Consider the following 21,843-nt stretch of genomic DNA (forward strand, 5'->3'; position numbering starts at 1 on the left):
GCCTGTAGTTCCAGCTACTTGGAAGGCTGAGGCAGAAGGATCACCTGAACCCAGCAGCTCGAGGCTGTGGTAGCCATGAGTGTGCCACTGCACTCTAGCCTGGCTGACAGAATGAGATTCCAGCTAAACAAACAAACAAACAAACCTCTTAAAAAGTTTACAATTTTAAAAGCTTTTAAAAGCTGCTATTAAACCCATCTATTGAGTTCTTGATTTTCATTATTGTTCTTTTTTAGTTCTAAAATTTTCTCTTTTTTTTTTGTTTGGATTACAGTAGTCCTCTTATTAAGTTTTCCAGTTGTCTCATATTTTCTTATACATAATGGCAATTCTTTAACATTCTTATCTTATAATTCCAAAATCTGGATTACCCAAAGCAGAGGTCAGCAAATTATGCCTGATGGACTAGATCTGGCCTGCAGCCTGTTTTTGTAAGGTCTGTGAGCTGAGAATGGTTTTTAGATTTCTTAAAGAACATAAAGAAAGAATATGCAACAGAGATGTTGCCCAGACTGGTCTTGAAATCCTATAAATCCTAAAACATTTACTGTCTGGCCCTTTGTAGACAGGGTTTACCAACACTTGACTTTTAGGTCTGTTTCTAATCTCTGGTTTTTCTCTTGGTCCTATTTCTTAATATGCCTGGAAACAGTTTTTTGTTGTAGTTTTCATTTATTATAGTTACTAAATCCAGTAGAGATTTTTAATAAGGTATAATATGCATAATGTATACCATTTAGTGTGTTTTAAGTTATGCATATATTCACCTAACTATAATATGAATCAAGATATAAAATATGTATACCACCCCAGAAGACTCTCTTGAACTCCCTTAAAATCTGTATTCTCTGCCAAAGACAGCCACTCTTCCAACTTTTATCACCATGGATTCCTTTTGCTTTTTCTTGAGCCTTATGTAAATGTAATTATACTGTATTTCCTGTTTTGTGTTCAACTTTTTTCAATGTTGTATCTGTGGCATTTATCCATATTGTTGCCCACAGCAGTAGTTTTTTGTGGTGTAATATTGCAATGTGCCAATATTTCAGTTTATCCTTTCTATAATTGATAGACATCTGTGATTTGTCTTTTATGTTTTAGACCTGACATTTATCTAGAATTGTTATATGTCAAACTTCACGTTTTTCCACAAGGCTATCCCACTGACCCATGGTCATTTGTGTATAATACTGTCCTTTCCCCACCTTTTTATAAACCAGGTCACCATTTATGTGAGGGTCTGTCCCTGAAATTTCTATTTTGTCCCATTAGTCTATTTGTCCACTGTGTCATTGCCACCCTGTCACAATGACTGAGGGTTTTTCCTAACTTTATTCCTACATAGAGCCTAGCAGAATAGGTACAGGGATTGGACTCGTATTTTTTCAGGGATTATAGGTAGTCAGAATTCTGGCACCAGATAAACCAAACATACTGGAATAAGAATTCCCATTTTGGACAAAAGATTTATAGGAAATTAACTGTGCCCCATCCCCCACTGCACCCCCGTTCTGTGTTGTTCAGAGAGTGTTACTACTGTGGTGGTGTAGATGCTCTTCACAGCTCCCAGATTTTCTTTTCTTTCCAGCTAGCCTCCCCCTAACTTCCCACTCCAGCCAAAAATAGATGCATGGTATACTCTCTGATGATGGAAAAAATCCTTTAAAGTGAATTATTAATCTTGAGCTTTCAGCAGGTAAAAAAAAAGTTTAGTTTTGATTTGGTCCTTGTTCTCAGTTTTTTCTTTGTGTGTTGGAGTGTAATGCTTTTTTTCACTTTTTAGCCTTTAATATTTCTCTCTTTTTTTTCTTGCCATGAACATCTATTAAACTTTCAAACTTTTCTTAATTATGATATTTTAAAGAGTTGAGTTTTGTTTTGTTTTTTGTTTTTTGAGTCTGAGTCTCACTCTGTTGCCAAAGACTGGAGTGCAGTGGCATGAACATGGCTCACCACAGCCTCGACCTCCTGGACTCAGGCTATCCTCAGCCTCCCACGTAGTTGGGGCTACAGGTGTGTACCACTATGCCTGATGAATTTTTCTATTTTTTGAAAAGATGAGGTCTCACTATGTTGCCTAGGCTGGTCTTAAACTCCTAGACTCAAGCAATCCTCCCCAAATGCTAGGATTAGAGGTGTGAGCCATCATGCCCAGCAAGAGTATTTTAATGAAAAGAAAATATAAGGTTTTTGTTTTTTTTTAAATTTGATGTGTGGTTTGCTGATATAGGTTAGAGATGAATAAGAGAAGAAATTTTATTATAATTAGTTCTTAAATGGTAAACCTGCCCACAATTGTTTTTAAATAAATATACCTCTAAAATGATTTTCTTTTTTGAGAAATAAAAGAAAAGGAGATTGAAGTTTACAGCAGACAGAAAGGGAAGGAGAACTGAGGGCACAAGAACCTGGCTCCAAGTTCACAGAGGCCTCAGTTCTTTTTTAAAACCATGAGTCAAAATCTCCCATAGGGGCCAGGCTCGGTGGCTCAGCCTGTAATCCCGTGCTTTGGGAGGCCGAGGTGAGTGGATTGCCTGAGCCCGCGGGTTCGAGACCTGCCTGAGCAACTTGGCGAGACCTGATCTCAACAATAAAAAAAAAAAAAAAATTAGCCAGGCGTGGTAGCGCACACCTGTAGTCCCACCTACATGTAAGGCTGAGGCTGAAGGATCGCCGGAGCCCAGCAGGTCGAGGCTGCGGTGGCTGGGAGCGGCCACTGCCCTCCAACCTGGGTGACAGAGTGAGACTTCAATTCAAAAAAAAAAAATCTCCCATAGACATACATGAAAGCCTGTTCCCCGCATCTTTTTCCTTCTAAAGATACAGTATGTAGAAAGACAGTTATCTCTGGTAATCCTAGAGCCATCACAACACACTTTATTTACTAAGATAAATTTTTCCCTCAACATTCAGTTGGGGGAAGATCTTCATAAAACATAAATGACATAGTTTTTCTGGGATAGTTGAACTAGAGAACAAGTATTTTTTATTCAATAATATATGTTACATAAATAATGAAATATACTTGTCCATAAGAGTAACATTTATTAAGTCCTTCTTAGGTACCAAGAGTTACACCAAGTTCCTTCTGTAGTTATCTCATTGTACAATTCCAACAATAGTAATGCTAATAGTAATTCTACTCTGTATTTAAATATTTAGTTTCAACATGTATAGCTCTTCTTAAATCATTTAATCGGTAATAATTTGGCATTAGAACTGAAGCTAGTGAAATAAATTAATTATTTCAATAGCTTTAGGAGGTTCAAATAGTTTTTGGTTATATAGTTGCGTTGTACAGTGGCAAAGAAATCTGGAATTTAAATGTTCCCACCACTCCCACCTGTGCACGCTGTACCTGATAGGTGATTTTTCATCTCTCCAACCCCTTCCTCCCACACCCCCCAGTCTCCAGTGTCCATTGCTACTCTTTGTGAGGCTAACATTATTTTTGCAAATTTTGACCTCCACCAAATGGTAGTTCATTTTTTTTACACGACAGTGTACATGTAATTGTTTTATTTATTATAAACAAGCATGACAACTGTCCCCCTATTAGAGAAATCTGCATGTATAGAGGCCACAGTGACCCAGCACTGTGCTGCCTCTTGAGGCCAGGAAAGCAGCCTTTGCCAGGGAGAACATGAGTGGCTGCAGGGTTTTCAAACAAGTTGCTTGATAAGTCGCATTCTCTTAAATAACCTTTTGGTAATACACTGAAAGGAGAGAATTAAGCCAAAGCTGATTATTATACACATTTGATGCAAAATCTTCCAAGCACACCTTATGTGTTCCTTCTCCCTTGACCACCACCCTGTTCTCAGTGAGCTCTTCCCCTCCCACCCTGCAGAAGTTGCCTCCTGAGCGTGGAGCCCGCCATCAGCACCAAGCACCTCCCTTACCAGAGCTTCCAGCTCTTCGGCTTCGACTTCATGGTGGATGAGGAGCTGAAGGTCTGGCTCATTGAGGTCAACGGCGCTCCTGCTTGTGCTCAGTAAGCCTGACCACCACTGTGTTTTAACAAGTGGGAAGCTGGTTCTGCAGTTGAAATGGTCTGTCTTGGCAAGGTAGTAAGCACCCGTTCCTGAAGGGTGCAAGTGAAGACCTTTTGACTGCTATCAGGGAGGATGCCACAGTGATAGGAGTCCCCTGGGAAGACCCTGTTTGGTGGGGATGCTTTGCTGAGTCATTTCCTTTCCCATTTCCCCACATGTTTTGAGCAGTTGGCCCGTGCTTAGGTGGGTGGCGGATGCCATGAGAGTTTAAAACAAAGCTAATAAGTGTCAGAGAGACCCCTATGTGTGACAAGTTGAGTGAGCAGAATTCTGTGATTGAGAGAGACAGTGATGACTCAGAAGTTCAGGTGCACCTCTTGCAGGAAGGAGTCTGAGAAGGCATCATAGGCACAGTGGAGCTGGAGTTGGGATGCAAGGGAAGAGGGTTCAGATGCCACAAAAGGAAATGGGGAGAACCTGCAGAAAGGGGTGCAGTGTCCAACCGGACCTTGCCTTGCACTGGACTCTGTGCAAATCTAGGACATACACAGAGGAACAGAACCTGCTCTCAGGAGCTTCTGTTACTCTTGGGGAGAAGCCTAGTGTTAGTGTTATGGAGAAATGAAGGTGAGAAGGTAGGTTGGACTTTCTGAAGAAGGCCTTACATGTAAGGGAAAGCCATTTGGACTTAATCTTCTTATGCTGTTGGTCTTCTAAAGAGCCACTTTCATCACATTAAGACCCTTTTGTGGTTCTCATGTCTTCACCTTGGAGAAATTGAGGTAATTTTTTGAAGGCTTAGGAGGAAGACCTACACCTACGAGGGATAATATCAACTGGGCCTTTGTTGCTTGCTTGATGGCTGTGGCAGGTATGATTCCATCACATTTGTTAGTCCCTGCAGCTGACAAGTGCTTGTTAACCAGCCAGGCCTCAGTCTGTGGGCTCACAGTGGTGAGCAAAGAGAGAGACAGGCCCTACGCTCAGTGGAGAGATGCTGTAGGCAAAATAGAGCACCAAACAACTATCAGTTACAAACTGGGACAAATGCTTTAATAGAGAGCAAAGAATGTTGAACCTGAGCAAAAGACTCCCATTGGGAAATGATGTTTGGAACTAAGATCTGAAGGGGCATTGTGAGTTAGGGAAACTGAGGGCAGAAGAGGGTAGGGCTTTGCCTCCTCCCTTACCTAATTGACACCCCAGTCTCTCTCGCTGTCCTTCCTGTCACTGGTTTGTCTGTCCATGGTACTTTACCCCTCTGCTTCCGGAGTTCTGTCTGCTCATTTGCTCATTTACGTAGTCACCTTTCTCCATCTTTGCTGCGTAGTTCCCATCAGATTTTTCAGCATATCCATTCCCAGCAGATTTTTCCGACTATTAAAAAAAAAACAACTCTTCTCTTGATGCACATCCAATAATGACACCTTCTCCTGCTCCCTTCACAGCCATGCTTCTGGCAAGCAGCATCTGCAAAGCTGTCTCCTCTTTCTCTATTCCTGTCCCTGATCTGGTCCATTCCAGGGTTCCATCTGATCGCCCTGGAACTGTTCTTTGAAGTACCCAACCAGTTCTATACTGCCAAGTGCAGCGGCCCCTTTCTGTTCTCACCTCCCTGGACTTGTCAGCAGCATTCAAGGCAGCTCACTACCCCTCGCAGAGCTTATGGCTTCAAGCACACTTAGTGCTGGGTGGGATTGCCTGGGGAGGTGACCAGCTGGGCTTCCTCTTCCTCATCAAAGGCCAAAGGTCTCAGCCCTGGGCAGTCACCTTTTCTCTTTGTTATGTTCTCTGTCTGTATGTGATCTCATTCAACTTCACGATTTTTATTTTTTGAGTCAGGGTCTTTGTCACCCAGGCTGGAGGGCAATGGCATGATCATGGCTTATTGCAGCCTTTACCTCCTGGGCTCAGATGAGCCTTCTGTCTCAGCCTCCCGAGTAGCTGGGACTACAAGCACATGTCACCACGCTCGGCTTGTGTTTTTATTTTTAGAGACAAGGTCTCACTGTGTTGCCCAGATTGGTCTCAAACTCCAGGGCATAGACAATCCTACCTTGGCCTCCCAAAGGGCTGGGATTACAGGCGTGAGCCACTACACCTGGCAACTTCATGATCTTTAAGCCACCAGATTACATCACTGCCCAGAGTTGCAGGCCAGTGTCTGCACCTGCCTTTCCTGCCAGGATATCTGGATGTCTGATAGCTTCCCCCTCACCCTGCTCCCAGACTTGTCATCTGGGTGAGCAGCCACCATCCGCCTCCCCCCAGAGCCTAAACCGGAATGTAAATGAGGCCCTGCCTCCCCCTTCCCTTCCCTTCCCTTCCCTTCCCTTCCCTTCCCTTCCCTTCCCTTCCCCTCAGGTCTTGTCCGTCCAGCCTCTTTAGGTCTATGCCCTCCATTTTCACTGCTGCCATCCTTGCATAGGTCACCTTCCATCATGGTGGAAGCTTTTGCAAGAGCCTCCTCACTGGGATCTCCACTTTTGCTCTTGCCTGGTAAACTCCATCCTCCCCAGAGCAGCCAGAGTGATAAAATGGAAGCCAGACCATGCCGTTCTCCAGACTTTCTGTCGTAACTGGAATAGAAACCAGACTCTCCTCCACCTGCAAGGCCATTACCTTGCCTGACTCTCCAGCCTCACCCTAAGCCACCATTTCCCATGATTGCGCTTATCTACTGTGGGGCCTTTGTGCTTGCTGATACCTGTGTGTGCAGTCCCCACCACCATCCCCAGCAGTCTTACCATGGCTGGCTCCTTCTCTACCAGAATGACATTTCAAGGAAGCCTCCCCTGAGCAATCCTATCTCCTATCTTCTCTAACCAGTGCCTTAATAGTTTCCTTCTTGCACTAATTGCTATCCAAAGGATCTCTCTCTCTCTCTCTCTCTCTCTCTCTCTCTCTCTCTCTCTGTGTGTGTGTGTGTCCCTTCTCCTCTTTCTTTTCTACTTTATCATCCTTTTTATTTCTGACTTGTATTTCTTCTCTGGGTGTGAGCTTAGCTGTCACTCCTGGGGAGTCTTCCTGACTTGATCCTTTGACTGGATAGTGCCCGCCTCCCATGTATCCCTCACAGACAGGCAAGATGGCCTCTTATATGCTCTTGAAAGTGCCTGTCTTCTCTGTCAGTCAGAACAGCAGTTGTCTGTTTAGTTCACCTATAAGCTTTCCGTAAATATTTGCTTTATCTTTGTGCAATGCTTTCTGCACTATTTGTATGTACAGTGGCAACTAGTTTTATTTTATTACAGTAACTTTAGGGGTACAGATAGTTTTTGGTTACAGGGGGCCACAAGTTTTATAAATGTTGTCATGAGATGGAATTTCTAGGGCAGATGTTGGTTAAAAAAAACTAACAAACAACAAAACTGATTTTTTTGCTTGCACTTTGATGAACATCCTCAATGATATTTTTGAAAACGCATTTCAGGAAGCTTTATGCAGAACTGTGCCAGGGCATCGTGGACATAGCCATATCCAGTGTCTTCCCACCCCCAGACATGGAGCAGCCACAGACCCAGCCAGCCGCCTTCATCAAGCTGTGATGGAGGGGTGCTCAGAGCTGCCTTGGAAAGAGCACGAGTTCCTGGGCCAGGGGAAGGTGAAATGACCAGATTGCTTGTTATCAAGCTGAAACAGGAGAAAGAAAGGTGACTCGCAAAGCGTGGCAGAAGAAGGCATGTGAGCAGAGGAGGTGATCCTGGAAGAGCGGGTTGCTCAGGGAGTTCCCAGGTGGAGTTCCCCACAGTGCTGCTGAGACTTTTGAAAACTGAAGCAGATGTCTCTGAGGCGAAAGCAAAATATTCCTCTAAAGGGGAAAAAACAGGGATTTGGTTATTTTGTGTTCTCATCCTTTAAAACAACCTTGGTACCTGAAGGCAGCCTTGTCAACAGAGGTCCCTCCCTCCTCCCTGGGGACAGCAGGCCGCTGGGACCTCTGGTCAGTGCTCCCACCTGCTGCAGCCCTAGTGCCTTAGCTCCATGCCCAGCAGCAGCCCACTTGTTCTGGGACATGGATTGGATGTCAGAGCGTTTTGAGGTTGCCCATGTGTTCCCCGCTTATCCTCTCCATGATACTCTGCCCCACTAAACTCTGGACAAGCATGCACCAACGGTCCTTAGTTTTGTGCTGTGCACCGGCCTGTCGGTGAAAGTGGTTTTCCTCGTCGCCTTTCTGACGGCGTTTGGTCGATCACCTGTCAGGGTTCGTGTGACTTGGGCCCCCAAACAGCATATGCTGCTCTAGGTCTGCTCTCTGCATGTTTTAGAAACAAAGTGGCAAGTCTGCCCTGAACCTGTAAGCATCAAATAAGCATGAGAGAGAAAAAACCATGATATCTTGCTTTACTTAACTAAGTTGGATATGGTGGATCTTTGAAAACATGTTGATTCTCAGTTAACTTTGTTTTAACCAGAATTCTAAATGCAGTTTTGCAAAGATCCCTTTTCTTAACTCTCTCTTTTTTTTTTTTTTAACCTTTGTAAAGATCTCTCTGGGTTTGGAGAGAGTAGAATTCCACTTCCCACCCTCTCCCAGGTGGCCTCCAGACACAGGTAACTTTCCCCCTTTTTGTTCTCTTTGTGCTCCAAGCACCTTCTGCAGGAGCTGGAAGCTCAGGTTTTGTTCCAGGAAGAGTCTGTGTCTCCCTGCACCTGTAGGCATCAGAAGAGTGTATATCCTGCCTAAATGGGAAAAGAGTGGTTTCAGCTCCACACAGTGTCTTTGAGTCTCCACAAACGTATATGTTTATATGTGGTTCCCACTACCGCATCGATTAATACTTCCAGGTTTTTCAGGAGGCTGCATCTTAAACACAGGATGGCATTTGTGTTCAGGCCCATGGAGGAATGCACTCCTCCCCAGAAAACGGTGTGTTCTTTCTTCATGCATATGTGTGCTTCATTGTTTATTTTTGCTTGGTACAAGAACACATTTCTGCAGTCAGGGGAAACTTTTACAAAGGAGAAGGAAGAGTCATACTTCTTCAAACATGATGAGATGTAAGAGCTCACAGTGAAAAAAGGGATAATGATAGAAAATACTTAATAGGTGCAGCAGTAGGTAATAGGATATGAGGGTGTTTTGTTGGGGTTAAGTGGAAAAGGGCCCAACTGGGTTGGCTCTCATTGGAATTTGGAATTACAAAATAAAAGTCCTGAGGGTTACCCAGAATACAGAAGAAAAAATTCTGCCTCTAGGGCAAAATAAAACAGTCATTGTTAATAGTCAGTCCCGGAGGTCCAGCACAGCTGACGGTTAGTGTTTGGGAACTTCTGAGAAGGGAATGAGATCTGACCAGATCATGAGAAGAGACATACCCATTTAGAAAGTGTAAGGAGCTGGGTCCTTGGCAAGTCTAGGTGGGCTGGTAACAGAGACAGCATGGAGGTTTTTGTAATGGTGTCACATGCTAACACAGGTTTGTAATTACCTTTTGGAGCCAAATTGCAAGGACATGGGAGAGTTGTCTATCCCTTACAGTGACAGAGCTAAGAATTCAGGTGTTAGGAAGTCTGTGAATCTTGACAGGTTTTCTAAGAAACCTGAATCAATACCTTATATATGAGGGAAGTAGGATTTTTTTTTTAAAGAAAAAGTTATACTTCGTTATTCATGTGGTTTCAAATAAGTAATTATGCACATTTCTTTTAAAGATATTTTTGTTTATTTTTATTATTATTATTTTATTTTAGATACAGGCTCTAGCTATGTCATCCAGGCTGGAATGCAGTGGTGCGAATTATAGCTCACTGCAGCCTTAAACTCCTGGGCTTGAGCAATTCTCCCATCTCAACCTCCCGAGTAGCTAGGACTACAGGCGCTTGCCACCATGTCCAGCATTATGCATTTATTTCTGATTAGGTGGAATAGTTGGTTTTAAACTGTTCCATCCCCTTCCATAAGGTCCTTGGCACAGATGGTCATGTCTGGCTCCCAGTCAGGCTTCATACTTGTAGTGCATGTAAAAGCTTCCGCTTGCTGGGGGAGAAGGCATTGTTTATTTGGAGATGTTGATTCCAGTCTTGGTTCTGTTATTTGTACAGTAGCAGAGGAGTCTGTTAACCTCTCTGTGCCTTAGTTTCTTAGCTCATGGAAGAGATCACTGCTTGACCCCTTGGAGACTACCTCAATGACTTTTAGTGAGGACAAGTGAGAGTAGAAAGACTCAAGAGCCATTCATACCAAGGTTCTCAACACTGACTACATGCTGGAATCACTTGTGAAGCTTTAAAAGAAAAAAAATATGTTGGTGCCCATACTTCCCTCCCCAGATTCCTGGCCAGTTAAATCAGAACCTCAGACAGCAATATGCCTTGAATCACTGCTTGAGAAGGAAAGACAAGCACATTATTGTCTTGAAAGAAGTGCATACGGCTTATGACTTCTAAAAAGTTCTTTTTGGAAACACAGGTATTTCATCTGGCCAGATATATTCATGGTACAAGCAAGTGTTGTCTAAGGTTCTCTGCTTCTCATCACAGCATTTGGAAACTCAAATATGCTTTCATCTAAGTAAATAGTTTATGAGGCTCTGACAACACATGTAAATATATGAAATTATAAATCTGCTAAATATGTATTAAGGTTATTAATTATTGAGAGAAACCCCCTTTCCTCGCTTAACCTTAACTCCTACAGTAATTATGAACTCCATTTTACTAAGAACATTTAAGTGCCTCGGTGTTTGGATGTTACAGTGAAGCAGTGCTGGCATGTTTGCCAGCTGACATGAGGTTTCACTGGCTTTTCAGGATGGTTATCACAGGCATGGAGTATTTGGGAGTGCTGGAAATGTACCAGCATCGTAGAAAGTCATGAAGTTTTTCATTAACAGCTGAGATTGTGTCAAGCAAGGGGTTATCTAGCCCTCTTGCCGGTGTAGTGAGGGGGCTCTACTAGCAAAGACAAGGTGCCAGAATGGGTTCCATGTACCATGTGGGTGCTGTAGAGAAAATTTGGTGGTGTATATATCTCTGATCCTGGACACAGACTCTGTACTGAAGAGGACATGACTTCTGAAATATGGCAATTTTATGAATGTTCAAAATACCTGGAGCATTAAAGTAAAGTATGATATTGCAAGTGTTTTTGTTCCCTTTGGTTCTGTCATCTTGTGGGGGTTGCCCATCTTAGGTGGTCACGATTATTTAAATCCATGATGCCGTTTCCCAGGGGTAGGCAGACTGTTCTCTGTAAAGGATCAGAGAGTAAATCTGCTAGACTTTGCAAGTCACTTAGGGTCTTTGTTGCATATATTTTTTCTTTTTCCCACCTCTTAAAAATGCAAAAACTATTCAAAGCTGATAGGCCATACAGATGTGGCTGTAAATTGCTGACCCCAGGACGTTACCCCATATATGTGCCAACAGATTGTCCTTCAGAACTGATGAGCTGCTGTAGGGTAAAGCATTGTAACAGTTTCAGCTGCTAAAATCCAGTCCATCATTTCTCTCACACGTGTTATTTCTTGTCTGCATCATGATACACGTTGTGAAGGAGAGTTATGTATGCTTTGAACATGGGGCAGAGGTTGGAGGGGCATCTAAAATGAGGCTACTTCCGTAATTACAGAAGGCAAAGAAGTCTTTTTTTTTTGAGTTGGAGTCTCACTCTGTTGCCCAAACTGGAGTGCAGTGGCTGCTCCCGGCCACCGCAGCCTCAACCTGCTGGGCTCCGGCGATCCTTGAGCCTCACCTTCAAGTAGCTGGAACTACAGGCACATGCTACCACGCCCGGTTCATTTTGATTTATTGTAGAGATGAGGGCTCACCAAGTTGCCCAGGCGGGGCTCGAACCCGCGGGCTCAGGCAATCCACTCACCTCAGCCTCCCAAAGGCGCAGGATTACGGGCTGAGCCACTGAGCCTGGCAGGCCAAGAAGTCTTTATGAAGAATTTTACTATGGCCAGGTTTATAAATACCCGTAATCCTCATACACCTCAGGCACTTCATCTCATGGATAGAAAGGGTCTCATTTATGAATATTGTCATTAACTTATTGTGCAATGAGGCCAAATGCTTTAGACTTCTTTCCCATGCTGGTTGACATGTCTTTCGTGGTTGCATCCACTCATAAATATACTTCTTGCACAGGGGAGGGTCCTTCCATGCCAAAAACGCTGGTGGGGCATCCCACTCCAAACAAGTTTCAGATGTGACACAGCACACTCCCACCAGACTCAGCAGAGGTTACATGTGCAGGGGACAGGCAGACATGGTCCCAGGCAGGCAACTATGTAGGAGTCTGAGAGTGGGCAGGTTCAAAGCTTTTGGAGGACTTCTTTTAGAAGCGTGTCCAATTTCCTGTCAGTAGCTGCCCCTTCTTTTTATTTTTGAGTCAGAGTCTCACTCTGTTGCCCAGGCTGGAGTGGTGGCATGCTCATGGCCACGGCAGCCTTGACCTGCTGGGCTCAGGCAATCCATCAGCCTCAGCTTTCCAAGTAGCTGGAACCACAGGCATGCACCACCACTCCTGGCTAATTTTTTATTTATTGTGGAGATGAGTTTTCGCCAAGTTGCCCAGGCTTGTCTCAAACCTGCGGGCTCAGGCAATCCTCTCACCTTGGCCTCCAAAAGTGCTGGTATTATAGGCATGAGCCACTGCGCCAGGCCTGCCCCTTCTTAAGAACCTGAAATTCTCCCATGGTCCCAGAGGTCTAGTCATACTTTAAAAGATGGCTTCCCCAAAGTATCCCTGTCTTTGTGTTGTGCTATTGTAACAATACAACAGAGCAAGTAATTTATAAAGAAAATATTGATTTGGCTCATGATTCTGGAGGTTGGGAATTCAAGATTGAGTGGCCACATCTGGTGAGGACCTTCTTACTGTGTTATAACATGGTGGAAGGGAATCATATGGTGAGAGAGGAAGGAGGCTGAACTCATCCTTTTTTTTTTTGAGTTGGAGTTTCACTCCTTCGCCCAGGCTGGATTGCAGTGGCATGCTCACGGCTACCCCAGCGTCGACCTGCTGGGCTCCAGCGATCCTTCCGCCTTAGCCTTCCAAGTAGCCAAAACGACCACACCCAGCTGGTCTTTTGTTTTGTTTTGTAGAGACGAGGTCTCATCAAGTTGCCCAGGCTGGTCTCGAACCCACGGGCTCAGGCAGTACTTGCCTCAGCCTCCCAAAGTGCTGGGATTACAGGCTGAGCCATTGAGCCCGGCTGAACTCATCCAAACTCATCCTTTTATCAGGAACCCACTCCTGAGATAATTAAACTGCTGCCACTTAATGTCATTAAATCTATTCATCATGGCAGAGCCGTCATGACCTAATCACTTCTTAAAGATTCTACTTCAACACAGTTGCACTGGGGTTTTATTTTGAGGGACACATTCAAACCATAGCAATCCCTAAAGGCAGAGGAAAATGAGCCCTGTCCCATGCAGTGCTTGATGACACCACCTGAAGATTGGTGCAAGCAAATTTCCTTTTAAAAATTCACATGAAAGCCGGGCTCGGTGGCTCAGCCTGTAATCCCGCGCCTTGGGAGACTGAGGTGAGTGGATTGCCTGAGCCCACGGGTTCGAGACCCGCCTGGGCAGCGAGACCTCATCTCTACAATAAATTAAAAAAATCAGCTGGGCGTGGTAGCGCATGCCTATAATTCCAGCTACTTGGAAGGCTGAGGTGGAAGGATCGCCGGAGCCCAGCAGGCTAGGCTGCAGGGGTCGGGAGCGGCCACTGTACTCCAGTCTGGGCGACCGAGTGAGACTCCAACTCAAAAAAAAAAAAAAAAAAATTCACATGAGAGGACATCAGTGGAAATTACAGAGTGAAAACCTCTGAAAATTCTCTCTTCCCTAAAGGCAATGCGCTTACAGGCAAAACTATCTGGAAATTAACCAGAGGCTTGCAGCAATCCAGGAAACATTTATTCAAGAAAAATGGTTGCATCTGGGTAAGGACAGCAAATTTTCTGATTTTTTAATTTGCCCTATTTCCACCCCAAAATTCAATTACTGTTTAAAAACATTAAAATGAGCCAGGCCAGGTGGCTCAGCCTGTAATCCTGCGCCTTGGGAGGCTGAGTTGAGTGGATTGCCTGAGCCCGTGGGTTCGAGACCCGCCAGGGAAGCGAGACCTCATCTCTACAATAAATCAAAAAATTAGCTGGGCGTGGTAGCGCACGCCTGTAGTTCCAGCTACTTGGAAGGCTGAGGCAGAAGGATCGCCAGAGCCCAGCAGGTGGAGGCTACGGTGGCCGGGAGCGGCCACTGCACTTCATTCTGGGCGACAGAGTGAGACTTCAACTCAAGAAAACAACAAAACAAAACATTAAAATGCATCCAAAAGGCTCAACCCACTCATAAGTAGGAAAGACTCAAAGAGATCCACACTGAGACACATCAACTACTAAGAAAGTGACTATATAGTAAAAAAAAAAAAAAATAACAGAAATGTTATGCTAGAAAATATCTAAAATTTCAGAAAAGAGAGGCCGGGTGTGGTGGCTAATGCCTATAATCCCAGCACTTTGGGAGGCTAAGGTGAGAGGATTGCCTGAGCCCATGGGCTCGAGACCAGCCTGGGGAACTTGGTGAGACCTTGTCTCTATAATAAGCTAAAAAATTAGGTGTGGTGACGTGCCCCTGTGGTTCCAGCTACTTGGAAGGCTGAGGTGAAAGGATCACCTGAGCCCAGCAGGTTGAGACTGCAGTGGCCATAAGTGTGCCACTGCACTCCAGCAGCCTGATAACAGAATGAGACTCCTACTCAAAAAAAAAAAAAAGGCAGTAATAAAGGAATAGAAGAAAGAAAAAAAGACATGAGATATAGAGAACATAGCAAAATGGTAGGTAAATCCTACTTTATCAGTCCTTTATCAAATGTAAATGAATTAAACACTCCAAAAGATTAGCAAAATGAATTTTTTCTTTTAAAAAATCCAACTATATGCTATCCATGAAAGATACACTTTCATTTAAAAATATTTTTTTGTATAGATTAGGTCTGTTACACGGGCTGGAGTACAGTGGTGTGATCCTAGCTTACTGCAGCCTCAAAGTCCTGGACTTAAGCAATCTTCTCACCTTAGCCTCCCAAGTTCCAACTGGAACTGCAGGCACCCACCACCATGCCTGGCTAATTTTTTTTTTTTTAAGAGACTGGGTCTCACTATGTTGCGAAAGTAAAATAATAGTAAAAGATAAGCCATGTAAACAGTAACTCAAATACAGCTGAGGTGGCTGTACTAATATTGGAAAACTAGGCTTTAAGAAAAAAACTACAAAGAAAGGTGTTTTATAATGATGAAATGATCAATCTTATTAGGATGATATAATTATAAACACCTAGCAATACAGCCCCAAGATACTTTTTTTGCACAGAAGTTAGATTTAAAAATACAGTTTATTTAAAAAGTAAATTAGAGAGAGAAAGAAGAGGAGATTCACCTCCCCAAGGCAGGGAAGGGGGCCAAAGCTAGAAAACATGGCAACAGCAATAGCTCAAAGAGCACATGGCCACACCAGAGTCTAGTAAGGCAATGGCCCCCCAAGATACATTAAGCAAAAACTGACAGAACTGAAGGAAGAAACAGGTAATCTAATTACAATAATTGAAGGCCCCAATACTCCAAATCATTCAATAATAGAACAACTAGCCAGAAGATTACCAAAGAAATAGAAAACAGTATAAACTGACTAGACTTGACAAATATCTATAGAACACTCTACCCAAAAGCAGCAGAACATATTCAAGTGCACATGGAACATATTATGGGGTAAATCATGGTTATAAAACAAGTTTCAGTACATTTTTGAAAACTGAGGCCAGGCATGGTGGCTTACAACTGTAATCCCAGCAATTTGGAAGACTGAGACGGAAGAATCGCTTGAGCACAGGAGGTGGGCTGTGGTGAGCAGTGATCATGCCACTGCACTCAGCTTGGGTGCCAGAGTGAGACTTGGCCTAAAAAAAAAAAAAAAAAAAAAAAAATCCCAGGCTCAGTGGTTCAGCCTGTAATCCCAGCACTTTGGGAGGCCGAGGCGAGTGGATTGCCTGAGCCCACGGATTCAAGACCAGCCTGTGCAACTTGGTGAGACCTCGTCTCTACAATAAAATAAAAAATAGCTGTGTGTGGTAGCGGGTGCCTGTAGTTCCAGCAACTCGGAAGGCTGAGGCGGAAGGATCATTGGAGCCCAGCAGGTCAACGCTGGGGTGGCCGTGAGTGTGTGTGCCACTGCACTCCAGCCTGGGCGAAGGAGTGAGACTTCAACTCCAAAAAAAAAAAAAAAATTGCCATAATACTACATGTGTTCTGTGACCACAGTGGAATAAAATTAGAAATCAGTAACAGATTTAGTTAATTTCCATGTCAATAAAGAAACATACAAGTAAAGAGATTGAATTAATAATACTTTTAAAAAAAATTTCCCACAACAAAAGCTCAGGACCAGATGGCTTAGCTGCTGAGTTCTGCCAAATGTTTAGTGAGGAATTAATACCAATTTTTCACAAACTCCCAAAATTGAAGAAAAGGAAACACTTAGCTGATTGTATGAGGCCACTATTAATATACTGATTCCAAAACCAAAGACATCACAAGAAAAGCAAACAACAGAGCAATATCTCTTAGGAATGTAGATGGAAAAAAATCTTCCACAAAATACTAGCAAACCAAATCAAGCAACATAAAAAGGATTATACATTATAACCATGTAGGATTTGTCCTAAGAATGTGCCATTTTAGTAGGAAAATAGGACAAAAACTACATGATCATATCAGTATACACTGGAAAAAAATCTGAAAATATAAAACATTCCTTCTTGAAAAACACACGCAACAAACTAGGAACGAAATACTTCCGTGACTTAATAAAGGGCGTTTGTGGGAAAACTCACAATCTACATCATATTAATAGTGAAAGACTGAAAGCTTTCTCCCCAATATCAGGCACAAAACAGGGATATTTATTCTTGTCACTTCAATGTTGTACTAAATGTTCTAGAGCAATTAGACAAAATAAAGGAGGTAGAAAATGAAGGGCGGGCATCCAGATTGGAAAGGAAGAAGTATAACTCTCTGCAGGTGACAAGATTGTGTATATAGAAAGTCCTAAGGAATCTCAGAAACAATTAGATCTAACAAATCGTCAGCAAGGCTGCCAGATACAAAATCAACATACAAAACTCAATTGGATTTCTATTACACTACAAGCAAGCAATTTGAAATTAAGAAAACAAGTCTATTTATATCAGCACCAAAAAGAATTAGATACTTAGGAATAAATTTAACAAAAGTTTTTTTGTACATCCCAAACTATAAAACATCTTTGAAATAAAGAACATCTATTGGGCTAAATATGATGAACTTAAAGAAAAAATGTTTAAAAAAAATAAAGAGCATCTAAATAAATGGAAAGACATGCCATGTCCATGGACTGGGAGGTAATTATTGTCAAGATAAAATTAGGCCAGGTATGACTCACACCTGTAATCCCAGGAATTTGGAAGGTGGAGGCAAGGTTTGCCTGAGCCCAGAGGTTCGAGACTAGCTTGGGCAACTTGGTGAGATCTCATCTCTACAATAAATAAAAAAAATTAGCTGGGCATGGTAGCATATGCCTGTAGTTCCAGCTACTTGAGAGGCTGAGGTAGAACCAGCAGGTAGAGGCTGCAGTAGCCATGATCGTGCTACTATACTCCAGCTTGGACAACAGAGTAAGACTCTGACTCAAGGAAAAAAAAAGATAAAGATAAGCTCAAGTTGACCTACAGATTAAACACAGCCCCTACCAAAAACCTCAGCTGACCTGGGTCCAGGGGCTCATGCCTGTAATCCCAGCATGTTGGTAGGCAGAGGTGGGAGGATTGCCAGCCCAAGGGTTTGAGACCAGTCTGGGCAACTTGGTGAGACCTCATCTCTACAATAAATCAAAAACTTAACCAGGCATGGTGATGTGCTCCTATAGTTCCAGTTACTTGGAAGGCTGAGGCAGAAAGATTGCCTGGGTCCAACAGGTTGAGGCTGTGGTGACCATGAGTATGCCACAGTACTCCAGCCTGGGCGACAGAATAAGACCATGACTCAAAAAAAAAAAAAGTCTCAGCTGAAATTAGCTAGGCATGGTGACACACACCTGTAGTTCTAGCTACTTCAGAGACTGAGGCTGGAGGATTGCTTGAGGTCAAGAGTTCAAGACTGCAGTGAGCTATGATTGCATCACTGCACTACAGCCTGGGCAACGGCGAAACCATGTCTCTAAAAAAAAAAAAAAAATATATATATATATATATATATATATTTTTTTTTTTAAAGCCTCAGCTGCCTTTTTTACAGAAATGTTCAAGCTGACCCTAAAATTCATATTGAATTATTATATATATTAATTAATATAATATAAAGGGCCAATTATAGCCAAAGCAATCTGGAGAAAGAAGAATGAAGAGGTGTACTTCCTGATTTCAAATTTTATTACAAAGCTACATTAATCAAGACAGTATTGGCATGTGAGCAGACATACAAATTAAGGGAATAGAATTGAAAGTTCAAAAATAAGGCCTTGCATTGATGGCAATTGATTTTTGACAAGGGGACTAAGACAATTCAACTGGAAATCCACATGCAAAGGAGTAAAGTGGTATGCCATTCTCACACCATATATAAAAATTAGCTCAAAATAGATCAAAGACTTAAACGTAAGAGTTAAAACTACAAAATGTTTAGTAGAAAACATAGGTGTAAATTCTCATGACCTTGAATTGGGTGATGATTTCTTAGATCTGATATCAGGAGTTCAGGCAACAAAATATAAAATCTGCACTTTATCAAAATCAAAACTTTTTTCTTTCAAGGGACATCTGCAAGAAAGTAAAAAGACAACACACAGAATGAGAGAAAATATTTGCAAATCATATATCTGACAAGGACTAGTATAGACTCTAGGAAAAGAATTATAACAACTCAACAAAAAGGTCAGGCACGATGGCTCATGCCTATAATCCCAGCACTTTGGGAGGCCGAAGTGAGAGAACTGCCTGAGCCCACGGGTTCGAGACCAGCCTGGGCAACTTGGCAGGCCTTCATCTCTACAGTAAATCAAAAAACTAGCCGGGTGTGATGGCGCAAACCTGTAGTTCCAGCTACTTGGAAGGCTGAGGTAGAAGGATCACCTGAGCCCAGCAGGTCAAGGCTGTGGTGGCTGGGAGCGTGCTACTGCTCTCCAACCTGGCCGACAGAGTCAGACTCCAAATCAAAACAAAACAAAACAAAACAAAAACAACAATAAAAAGACAACCCAATTTCAAAATGGGCAAGGTATCTAAACAGACATTTCTCCAAAGAAAATATACAAGTAGCCAATAAATACATGAAAAGATGCTTAACATCACTAGTTATTCAGGAAATGCAAATCAAAACCATAATTAGATACTACTGCACATGTAATAGGATAGCTAAAATAAAAAAGATAGACAATAACAAGTTCTTGTAAGGATATGAAGAAATTGGTATCCTTATACACTGCTAGAAGGAATGTAAAATTGTGTAGCTCCCTTGAAAAAGTTTCTCAGTATCTCAAATAGTTAAGCATAGTGTTGTCATATGACTCACAATTGTCCATTCCTAGCTATAATACCTAAGAGAATTGAAAATATATGAATACTGAATATTCTATGAATATTCCTAGAAGTATTATGCATAATATCCAAAGGTGGAAACAACCCAATTGTCCACCAGCTGGTGAATAGATAAATAAAACATGGCATATCTGTTATGACCGGATTGCGAGAGAGAGATATGCCAGCACGCCAGGTCCAAATGAATATTGAGTCCTTTATTAGCACGCGGTCAAGGGTAGGCTCTTGCCTTTAACTCCTGGTTCAAGTAATCCTCCCACCTCAGCTTCTGAAGGTATGCTAATTGACTGACTGAGTGAAGGAGAGCCAAAGGCCTCTTTCGCTGAGTAGGGCATGGAGCGGTTTCCACCCTCAATGTCATTCGCAGAGAAGGGAGGTGGGTGGGATGGAGGCGGGCCCACTACTCTGTCTCGGGACAGGCTTTTTTGTTAGTCGTTTGTTTGTTTGAGTCGGAGTCTCACTCTGTCGCTCAGGCTGGAGTGCAGTAGCACGCTCACGGCCACCGCAGCCTCAGCCTGCTGGGCTCAGGCGATCCTTCCGCCTCGGCCTTCCAAGAAGCTGGAACTACAGACGCGCACCACCACGCTCGGTTAATTTTTTCGATTTATTGTAGAGATGAGGTCTCGCCAAGTTGCTCTGGCCGGTCTCGAGCTTCTGGGCTCAGGAAATCCTCTCACCTCCGCCTCCCAAATTGCTGGGATTACAGGCGTGAACCACTACGCCCGGCGTCTGTACAGTTTTAACCGGCCCACTCAAGTCTGCGGTCTCGGTTTCCAGTCGACCCTTTAAAACCTAAGGGGCGAATAAGTGGGAACTACATTTCCCAGCAGGCCGTGGGCGCGGGGCTCCAGTCTTTCCTCCCTGCGCCCGGAGAGCCGCGGTTGGCGTCCGGTGTGCCGTCGGCCACATGGATCCTGACGGCAGGTGGCGGAACCTGCCCAGTGGGCCTAGCCTGAAGCACTTGACCGACCCGTCTTACGGGATCCCGCGGGAGCAGCAAAAGGCAGCGTTGCAGGAGCTGACGCGGGCGCATGTGGAGTCCTTCAACTACGCTGTGCGCGAAGGGCTCGGCCACGCGGTGCAGGTGAGCGAGGTGTCTTCCTGGGCCTCCGTCAGCGGTACGGCAGCCGGCGAGGCCACGCGCGAGGCGGGCTGACGAGAAGGGCCCGGCGGGGCTGGAGCGGCACCGGGCTGGGATGAGGCCTGGGCTGTGTGGGGCACGGGCGGGAGGAACCGAGTCCCCAAGAGTTGGCTGGAAGGCCACAGTGCAATCCCAAGTACTTGGTCGTGCTGGGATCGGCGGGTACGCGGGAGAACATGTCGATCAGGACGTGGGGCTTGGCCTTGTGGGACTGGAGGTCCAGTCGTCTAGGGGAAGATGTAGTCGTAGTTTCTACAGGATTCCTACGTGATTGTGTACCGTAGTTTTTTGTTGGACCGTTTTCTGGGTGCTGTGAGTGAGGAAGTAGCCTGTTTGGGGTGTTCTTCCCAATCATTCACAACGCACACTCCTTTATGTCCCTTGAAGCCTTGCCTGTCCAAAACCTACCTCAGAAAGCTCTGAACTTATTGTAGACTGTAGAGGGAAACTGATGTAGAACCCAAAAGTTAAGTTCCAGTACCCGAACTTGCAAAAAGCCAAACACTGACACATATATCGGAGCAAAGGTTTGTTGGATTAGACCAAAGCATGAGGCATGAAGTGGTAAGCTCTCAGATCTGACCTGCCTTTGAGCATAACTGAGGACAGAGACCTTATGATATTTATAACACAGTCTCAGAAAACTACTAGGCACCTTTTCTGAATTAGGCAAGTGTTGAGGAAGGTATAAAGGAGTCATAAAAACAAGATTGAATAGAAAAGTGTAATAGTATTATTAGGTAGCATAGGGTATTAGTAGCAGAGTTCAGGTGAGGATAGTGGAGGAAGATCTCCTTTTTAGTAAGCATCCCCAGTGTCTCCAGGGAGTAGGTTCTGAATGTGAAGAAGATACAGTCCCCTGTAAGAGACAGTTAATTATTTTGAATGCACCCTATTGTGTTTTGGGGGGAGACATGATGGACACATGGAAGCAGTCAATGCCAGTACTTTTTGGTGGGGGGGTTGTGTGTGTTTTGGGGTTTTTTTTTTAAGACAAAGTCTTTCTCTGTTGCCCAGACTGGAGTGCGGTGGTGTGATCATGGTTCACTGCGGCCTTTAACTCCTGGTTCAAGTAATCCTCCCACCTCAGCTTCTGAAGGTAGCTGGGACTACCTGTGCAT

At 43.7% G+C, this 21,843-nt stretch overlaps 2 protein-coding genes across 6 annotated transcripts in view; both read left to right on the forward strand.

Annotated features, from left to right (window-relative positions):
* Nucleotides 1-8,446, forward strand: part of TTL (tubulin tyrosine ligase) — a 33,345-nt gene extending 24,899 nt beyond the window's left edge. The window contains exons 6-7 of the mRNA XM_021711845.1: nucleotides 3,851-3,994; nucleotides 7,429-8,446. Of these exons, the coding sequence (XP_021567520.1) occupies nucleotides 3,851-3,994; nucleotides 7,429-7,543 (259 nt within the window). The 3' untranslated portion in view covers nucleotides 7,544-8,446. The remainder of the gene's footprint in view (nucleotides 1-3,850; nucleotides 3,995-7,428) is intronic.
* Nucleotides 8,447-20,449: 12,003 nt separating this feature from the next.
* The window catches only part of POLR1B (RNA polymerase I subunit B), a 31,723-nt gene continuing 30,329 nt past the window's right edge, over nucleotides 20,450-21,843 (forward strand). For 2 of the 5 annotated variants that reach the window (XM_008057102.2, XM_021711844.1), the window contains exon 1: nucleotides 20,456-20,665. In XM_008057102.2, coding sequence (XP_008055293.1) covers nucleotides 20,489-20,665 — 177 coding nt within the window. In that variant the 5' untranslated portion in view covers nucleotides 20,456-20,488. Of the gene's footprint in view, nucleotides 20,666-21,843 lie in introns of all 5 variants that reach the window. The other 3 variants (XM_021711843.1, XM_008057103.1, XM_008057101.2) reach the window with 3 other exon arrangements.

The sequence above is a fragment of the Carlito syrichta genome, unplaced genomic scaffold (genome assembly GCF_000164805.1).
Source record: "Carlito syrichta isolate Samal-C Ts95f unplaced genomic scaffold, Tarsius_syrichta-2.0.1 Scaffold302727, whole genome shotgun sequence".
In the NCBI taxonomy this organism is placed as follows: Eukaryota; Metazoa; Chordata; class Mammalia; order Primates; family Tarsiidae; genus Carlito; species Carlito syrichta.